General features: G+C 39.0%; 1 gene segment (V, D, J or C); it reads right to left on the reverse strand.

The window, feature by feature from the left end:
* Positions 1-307: 307 nt before the first annotated feature.
* LOC130884687 (T-cell receptor alpha chain V region 2B4-like) lies at positions 308-898 on the reverse strand. The segment is given in 2 exon segments: positions 308-657; positions 850-898. Coding segments are annotated over 2 exon segments (399 nt in total).
* Positions 899-9683: the final 8785 nt, after the last annotated feature.

Here is a 9683-nt window from a genome sequence, read left to right on the forward strand (position 1 = left end):
TGCTAAGAGAGAGAGATAAAAGAGAAAGTAGATGAGGTGTTAGTTGTGTGATGAGATGGGGAAAATCTGGAAGAAAGTGGGGAAGGGGACTGAAACCTTAATTAAAATATAGTATATAATTTTTTTTTCAGTTAAAATAAAGTGGAAAATATTTTAGCCATACCAATATGTGTTACATTCATTCTCAGAATAATGAAGTATCTTCCCTTTAAGTCAAACCCTCCATCCTGTGGCTCTTAGTTCCCTTTGTGTATGGAATACAAGGAGAACAATCATAATTTCTCCACCTTGTTCTCTGTACTCTGGCTCAGACTTTGCTGGGGCCCTGTAGGTTTGGGTGCAGGCTGCAGCTGCCTGGGGAGCACTGTGTGCTCACTGCACAGAGGTAGACAGCTGAGTCACTGAGTTGGGAGTCTCTGATGTGCAGGGAAACACGCAGGCTGGATTTATTGAGGTGAACTGTGAATCTGCCTTCTTTCTTTTCACTGTTGGAGAATATGGACATCAGAAACATGAGGCCTTTCCCAGGATACTGTTTGTACCACCAGAAGTAATCATAATTACGATCGCTGGAAGTGCAGTTGAGAGAGGCCGTGGCTCCCTCTGAGACACTGAGGAATTCTGGGGTTTGCTGTACCTTCTCCTGGCTATTCACCCCTGTGCAAAAAGACAAAAGTCAGACAAACAGGACTATCGGATACTAACACCCCAGAATGCCCTTTCCATGGGCCTCCCACCTGCTTTTGTTTCATCATGAGAACAGTATTTCTAACCTCCCACCTATAATATGTGAGGCCAATGCCCTCCCATATTGTATTTTTATGTTCCCATAGGAATGGTCAAACTTACCCCTCAGTTGAAGCCAAAGTACCACTAGCAAAACACTTAAGGGATGCATGATTGTTTTCACTGAAGGTTCACACTTCAACAGCAACAAAAAGACTGGCACTTAGGAAGTTCAAATTCTTCTGCTGTAAGATGCATAAAAAAGGAAAAACCCCAAACTGTTCATCCAATTAGAAAGAAGGTGCTAGTTTTCACTGATACCTCAGAATCTCTCCTCTCTCTAGCCACCCCCACAACACACAGACACAAAGGACTATGTGAGAAATTGTATCTGGGTCTCTGAGAAGATGCTGCCATCTGGTGGGACCACCTTAGAGTCAAAAAATATTTTAAGTGCAGACTCTTCTTCTTTTTTTTTTTTGGACTGTATTGTTTTATTTATTTGTTTGTTTGTTTATTTGTTTATTTATTTATTTTTAATTGAAAAAAATTTTTCCGCTTCCTCCCCGCCTCCCATTTCCCTCCCCTCCTCCCACCCCTCTCCCCCTCCCCCCACTCCTCTTCTCCTCCCTCTCCAGTCCCAAGAGCAGTCAGGGTTCCCTGCCCTGTGGAAAGTCCAAGGTCCTCCCCCCTCCATCCAGGTCTAGGAAGGTGAATATCCAAACTGTTCAGGCTCCCACAAAGCCAGAACATGAAGTAGGATCAAAACCCCGTACCATTGTCCTTGGCCTCTCGTCAGCTCTCATTGTCTGCCATGTTCAGAGAGTCCTGTTTTATCCCATGGTGCCCAGGGCAATGTCCCCAGTTAGTTCCTTGGGCACCTGAGGATAGGGAACCTGAAATGAACCTATCCTATAGCCATACTGATGAATATCTTGCATATCACCATAGAACCTTCATCTAGCGATGGATGGAGATAGAGACAGAGACCCACACTGGAGCACCGGACTGAGCTCCCAAGGTCCAAATGAGGAGCAGAAGGAGGGAGAACATGAACAAGGAAGTCAGGACCACGAGGGGTGCACCCATCCACTGAGACAGTGGGGCCGATCTATTGGGAGCTCACCAAGGCCAGCTGGACTGTGACTGAAAAAGCATGGGATAAAACCGGACTCTCTGAACAGTGCAGACTCTTCTTATGTGAACTATTAAAACAAGCAATAGTTTAGTCAGATGAGAAGTCTGAGACATTTATTCAAGTTTATGTGTGTGCTTATGTAAACATTTTCACCAAATGACAACTTGTTTTCAGCAAATGAAAGTTATTTCACTAGTCACTTTCTATAACATTTCTGAAGAACCTCTCAATAAATAATAATTTATGATCTTTATCTCTTCTCTGTGTAGCCACTTACACCCTTATATTGTTCTTTCATCATAAATTTTTAAAGAAATTTTCTATAATTAAAAAGAGCTCTTTAAAATAAAATAGTTTTAAATATGACATAACATATATGGCTCCAGCTCACAGTCAAACTATGTTGTAGGAGCACGGGGCCCCTTTGTTCTTTCTTGCCCAGCTAGCTTACTCCTGAAATAACCACACAGAAATTTGCATTAATTAAATTACTGCCCGACCCATTAGTTCTTGCCTCTTATTGGCTAACTCTCACATCTTGATTAGCCCATTTCTATTAAATTTGTGTATCACCATGTGACTATGGTTTACCGGGTAGATTCTAACCTACTTCCGTCTCAGGCCAGAAATACATGGCGTCTGCCTGTCTGTCCTTCCCAGCATCCAGTTCTGTCTACCCGCCTACCTAAGTGCTTCCCTATCAAAAGGCCAAGGCAGTCTCTTTATTCAACCAATGAAAGCAACACATAAACAGAAGAACCCCCTACACCAAACTACATTTTATTTATGTATTTGTCTATTTATTCATTCATTTATTTTTGTACATGTTATGTGTATTTGTGCGTGTGTGTGTGTGTGAACACATCAGTGTGGTGTGTGTACATCTGTACAGGTCAGAGGTCAACATTAGTTGTCATCTTTGATTTCTTTTCATGTTATTTTATTACTTAATATGAATTTTCTAAACCCCGTTCAAACAATTAGAATAAATTGTCCTAGATTTCACTATCATGATATGATGATATGTTGATATGCTATTTCAAGAAGCCCTCCTCTTCTTCCCTGCCCACCCTCTCTCACACAGAGACACAAAGGAACACATGAGAAATTGCTCCTGGGTCTCTCGCTGAATGATGCTCATCATCCCAGGTTGCCTTGTCAGTGAAGTCCATGTACTGGACTGGCAATGTCCTCACCAGTGCTAGGGCTGCAGATGTGGGTGCAGTACTGGATAGTACATGTGTTCTGGGGATCTGGACACAGTTCTTCATGCTGGTGAGAGGGCACTTCACGGATTGAGGCATCTCTCCAGTGCCTATTTTTATTGGTAGTACTAATTATATAAAATATTGTTTATTATAACACATTAATACACACATATCAGATATGTACTCATATTCACTCCCCATTTCCCTCTTTTGCACTTGCTGATGGACAGATGAGCTAATTCCATAATTTAGTTAATGCGAATAGTACCAAAACAGCATGCTGTGCACATATCCTTATTGTATACTGAGTTTGATTCCTTCAGGAACATGGGAGTGCTAAAGCTGGGTTATGTAGAATTTATATTTTGGTGGGATTTTTAGCAAGGAAAGTTATACCAGATTCAATAATGGTTTTCATAATTTATACTAAATTTATTTTATTTATAAATTTATTATATTTATATAAATATAGTTAATATTTTGATCAACTACATATAAGGGTTTATTTCTCATCCCATCCCAACATTGTAGTAATAAGGAGTGGTGGTGGGCTGTGTCCCGGCCGCCTGGCTAGCTTATACCCAAAATAACCACACAGAAATTGTATTAATTAAATTGCTGCCTGGGCCATTAGCTCTAGCCTCTTATCGGCTAATTCTCACATCTTGATTAACCAATTTTTACTAATCTGTGTTTACCATGAGGTTGTGGCTTACTGGCATGAGTCTAACCAATGTCTGTCTTGGACAAGAGAAGAATGGCATCTGCCACACTTCCTTTCTTCCCAGCATTCTGTTCTGTCTACTCTGCCCACTTAAGGGTTGCCCTATCAAAAGGCCAAAGAAGCTTCTTTATTCAACCAATAAAAGCAACACAAATAGAGAAGAACCTCCTACACCATTTTTCCTTTTTCTGTTTAAACAAAAAAAAAAAGGTCCCAACTTTAACATAGTAAAATTACATATAACGAAATAGTTATCAAGCAAGAATTACAGTTACAATACTTATATCTACTTTATCTTTTATCATAAAAATGGAAAACTATAACTATAACTATCTATCTAAGACTCCAGAGGATATATTACCTAAGGAAACAGGAAGTACATTGTAAGCAACTTTCAAAACTCTGGAATCTACAGAGACATCTTGCTGCCTGGACTTTTGTCCAGGCACCCAAAGTTCTTTTGTATTGTTGGGGCATCCATCTTCAGCCTACAGGACCATAGTATACAGCATACTTTTCATGAAGCAGGAAATTTCAAAGACAGTTCAGTCACTTTGTTTTGTGTCCTTCAAAATGTCTCACAGACTCTTTCATGATCAGGAACCCAGATCATCTCAACTTTAGGCAAGTTCAGCAGTCCTTTCTCTGTGGGTTCTTGGTGTCCAGTTTATGCAAAAGTCCAGGCAAGAGCAGTTTCTTGCCCAAATGGCTAACCAACTCCATAAGGAGCCTCTTTGATGCCCATCTTCCTCTTGAAGTAGATTGGTGTTGCCAGGAGCAGACGTCTCTCACTGTCATGAAAAACCCTAAGTTATTAAAACATTTTAAATACCAAATTCTGTAGTCTTTGAAAGAGATGAAGAATGCCTATCTAACTGAAATATATCTCTATATATCTAGAAAATCTAACTAACATGCCTACAAGCTTGACTTTTATCAATGATTATCCATTAACAACCTATATTTCCTAGTTAAACATTACATTTTAAATGAACTACACAATCACAATACCTTAATCAAGATCAGAAATAAATATACATATAACAAAATTGACCTTAAATTTATATCACTAAAGCAAAATCCATATCAGTGCAAATTATTCATATCTATATCATATCCCCCTTTAAATGTAAAAGAACATTTATAAACAATTCTTGGGAATAGGGGCACAGTTTTTTCTCTCCAAACTGCTTCATGCTGTATGGGGGTGCCGTTTTTCAGGTCCTTTGTGGTATAACCTGTGTGCTAAATTCATCTCAGTTGGCAATTGAGTGAAGTAATTTTCTGAAGGTGGTCACGGCAACCTTTCAGGAGGGCATTGTCTATCATACCATATTGTTTAGAAGCAATCCATAGGTTCTCATCTTCTGTGAAAACAAAAGAAGAACCTCTTTTCCAAAGGAACATATCCTTAGACCAAAATTTTGAAGTTATCATGATACCTTTAGAACATATATGCTCATTTAGCTTAGCAGTGAAATGTCTCTCTGCACTTAGTTCCTTCACAGTCAAAAATTTTAAAGAAAACACAATATACAATATACAAAATCCAGGCTCTTTGTGAACTTTCCATTTTTATGTGACTTAATTTTTTTTATTTCTTTTAATCAATAACTATCTGCACTCTGTCTCTTTAAAGACTTTACCCCTTTTTAAGGCATTAACTTTATGTTATGACTCTCTATACTCTTTTTTCTTCTCTCTCCCAAGCCTACATACTTTATCTAACACTATGACCATTTAGAGGTCTTTTATGTCTGAATCTGGCCTATTGCATTGTCTTTAATTCTCTACTGTCTTTAATAGCTTTTAAAATGCTAACCTCTTAAGAATCCAAGCTGCGACAATCCTAGGTCAAATACAGGTACTGCCTGCTTTCCCCACCCAGTCCAACATGGAGGAACCGCTTATGCCTCTGAGCCATGTGTACTGCACCGCTAGCATGGAGGGGCTGCTCTGGATGTTGTCTCCACCCCTCTCCAATTTCAAAATGGTGAACGTACCATTTCTGCTAGCTCTGGGGCTGCCAGGTGAGAGCCACCACACTCAGCACTTTAACTCTGAGACTGAGTATGTGGCACATAAACTCTTTCTTTCTGAGTTACAGCTAAATGTGCCAGGCAGAGCACTGCAAAGCCTGGACACATCTCTGTGTGTGGCAGCAGAAATCCATCATGCTCTCCTGCTTTTGCACGCTTAGTAGACCTGATCCTGCTGCCTGCCCAGGTGCAGGCAGGGAGCGCTGACCAATTGGCATGGTCTCAGAGTATTTTCTTCCATATTCTGAGCAGGCACACCAACATCTGGGTCCACAAATGCTCCATAGCCGGAGTTTTCACCAGTGGCAGGGCCCAGGAAGTCTTGTTTTAATGTGGGGTGGCTTTTTTTTTTTTCCTGCTGAGCCAGGAAAAACTTTTTATGGCACAGCGCCAGCAAACAGCAAAAACTCTGTATTTTTTTTTTTTGAAACTTTCTCAGATTTTATGTGGAGTCAGTCAACCACGTTGAGGCACCAAGCTGTAGTAATGATGAGCGGCCGTGGGCTGTGTCCCAGCCGCCTGCCTAGCTTATACCCAAAATAACCACACAGAAATTGTATTAATTAAATTGCTGCCTGGGCCATTAACTCTAGCCTCTTATTGGCTAACTCTCATATCTTGATTAATCAATTTTTACTAATCTGTGTTTACCATGAGGTTGTGGCTTACTGGCATAAGTCTAACCAATGTCCGTCTTGGACAAGAGAAGAATGGCATCTGCCACACTTCCCTTCTTCCCAGCATTCTGTTCTGTCTACTCTGCCCACTTAAGAGCTGCCCTATCAAAAGGCCAAGGCAGCTTCTTTATTCAACCAATAAAAGCAACACAAATAGAGAAGACCCTCCTACATCACAACATCATTGATTTTTGTTTTCTTGATGATACCCATTATTTTGGGGGTGAGATGGAACCTTAACATAGATTTTATTTTATATATTTTGTTAAAGAAAGGTCAGCTCTTTCTTTAAAAAGGTGGTACTGGAAGTGCTTGGAAGTGCAGTAGCAAACATCCATAACAGGGATGCTGGTGATCATCTAGGGCAGTACTGTGCTCCATCCCTGAGACAGACAAAGACTAGAACATCCTAGAAAGACAGAAGATAAAAGTTTTATCCACTGAAACGGGAAGGTTTCTTTATGGGAGGAGGTTGTAAGGGTGGGAGGGTAGACTTCTAAGGAATGGGAATCAGGTGTGATTGGGTGCATTGTATGGGGGGAAAAAGAAGTAAAAAAATGTATGTACATTAGAATGCCATTCCGGTACAGAAAAGAATGAAGTGCTGTCATTTAGTTGTGTGTGTGTATGTGTGTGTTATTGTATTGTGGTCAGATAGAATACAAGGAGTGTTTTAAAACTTTTTGAATTTGTAATTTTTTTTATGTCTTAGGATGTGGTTCATTCTATAAAATCTTCCCCATGGTGCTGAGTAGAATGTGCATTTTTTGGCATTTGGATAAAGTATTTTATAGGTATCTGTTCAGTCTACTTGCCGGTGGATTTCAATTCATTCTGATGGTTTCTCTTTTGATATTTTGTCCAGGTTATCTTTTTACCTGAGAAAATGGAGTATTGAAATTGCTAACTATTAATAGATTGATACTAATTTCTGTCTTTAAATGTGACCTGTGTTTTTTTTTTCTTGTTCAGTTTTCGTTATACTTTCTTTTCTATGTGTACTTAGAGTTTTAGCTATTATATGCTGTGTGGCATTTGCCTTTCGGTCTTGTCTATTTTGTGTTCTGAGAACTTCCATATGAATCTTTAGAAGTTTTTTCCCCATTTCTGTGAAGAATGTTGTGGGGTTTTGATTCTGGATTACTGAATCTTTAAATCACTTTTAGTAGAGTGGTCATTTCCACAGCATTAATTCTACTAATTCATGAGCATGAGAGAACTTTCCATTTTCTAGTGTCTTCCTCAGCCTGTTTCTTCAGAGATTTAAATTTTTTCTTAAAAAGTATTTAATTTCCTTGGTTAGAGTTATTTCTAGATATTTTAGTATTTGAAGCTGTACTGAATGGATGTGTGTGGATGATCTTTCTCATCATGTTTGTTGGTAATGTATAGAAAGACTCTTGATGTTTGTAAGTGTCTTTGGTATTCTAATATGTAGCTGAAATCATTGATAATTTTAGGAAATTTCAGGTACAGGTTTTGGGATCTTTTACATTAAATGTCATGTAACCTGATAATAATTTGATTTATTTTTTTCCTGTTTGTATCCCTTTGGTATCCATCTCTTATCTTATTGTTCAAATCTCATGATAGCCTACTGTCTAGAATAAGAACTTCAAACAATTAAAAGATAGAGGAAGAATTAACCATTCCTGAGGATAATATTGGATATCCAATATTAAGTGATCAGCCCTAAAATTATATACATACAAACTACAGTAATCATACACAGCTGATTATATTTATGCACATATGTAATAATAGTTAATAAGATAATAAGTTACTTTTAAAATAACTTAATAATAAAAGTTAATAATATTTTTTTAAAAAAAGACTAAATTTGAGAGGGAATAAGGAAAGGGATTTAAAAGGGGCTGGAGGGAAGAAAGGAAAATAATGGAATTTTATTTTAATTTTTAAATAAATTTTTTAAAAAGGAGAAAACCATTCTAAATTGTTTTGAGTGACTTGAAGCTAATTTTCTTATTTTGTGTTTTTAATGTCTGTACTATAGTTGTCATTTGCAAACTAACAACTGGCAAGTGCTGTACAAATATGACACAGGATGTAGATGGGGCTCCTGGTGGGTTTGAGGACAGGCTGCAGGTGTCTGGGGAGCAGTGTGCACTTGCAGCACAGAAGTACATGGCAGAGTCTCCAGGCTGGGTGTCTGTGATGTGCAGGGAAACGTGTTTGCTTTTTTTATCATGTGAAATGATCAGTCTTTGGCCCTCCTTTCTTTCCATATTTGATCGAATGTCAATAATGAGCTTAGGATGCTTTCCAGGTTCTTGCTTATACCAAGGGAAGTAGGACGACATGCTGTCTTCATATGTACAGTTAATGACAGTGCTTGCTCCCTCCTGGACTCTCAGGGTGGAAGGATGCTGTTCCACCTGCTCACCTTGGCTCATTCCTATCCAGAAAGATGGAGAGAAAGGAGAATGGTTGTCAGGTCATCACTTTCCAGAATTATCTTTTTCTATAGTCAGTAAAGTTGAGTAAGATAGAGTTCCTCCTGAAATGCCCACTGATAAGCCAGCCTACAATCCACAGCCTACAGCCCCAGAAAACCTAAACAGCAAAGAGGATCCAAAAAAAAAAAAATACGTGGATCTAAACAGAAAGGAGAAAAGGACAAGATCTCCTGAGTAAACTGGGAGTGTAGTAGTCACAGGAGAGGGTAGACAAGAGGGGAGGAAGGAGTGGGAGCAGAGAAAAATGTATAGCACAGTAAAAACAATAAAAAGTAATTGATAAAAAAGAAGAACCATCAGTAAAAAAAAAATGCCCACTGAGTATTCTGTGGTCCTAAAATCTTAACTCACCGTCCAGCTGCAACCACGAAAGCATGAATAAAGTAGGAACATATGTCTTCATTGTTCTTCCAATTAAATTAAGGTTCAGTGTATAATTACGATGACTAGTAGGTCAGCTACAAATGTTGGGGTATTGTTCTTTCTCAGGAACAATTCTACCTCTTGAATCATACACTGAGGCACTGAGAAAGAGGCTGTGCTTCTTCCCTAAGCCTGCACAATCAGTATACAAGGAAGTGAGTCCTCTGCCTACCCCAGCAGCTGATGTCTACTACCACCTTGTGGTTATACCCTTAACCAGAGAGGCTGTTCCTTACGGGTTCTCTGGCCTATGAGGGACTCAAACACATAA

Source organism: Chionomys nivalis, chromosome 12, assembly GCF_950005125.1.
Source record: "Chionomys nivalis chromosome 12, mChiNiv1.1, whole genome shotgun sequence".
Taxonomy (NCBI): domain Eukaryota; kingdom Metazoa; phylum Chordata; class Mammalia; order Rodentia; family Cricetidae; genus Chionomys; species Chionomys nivalis.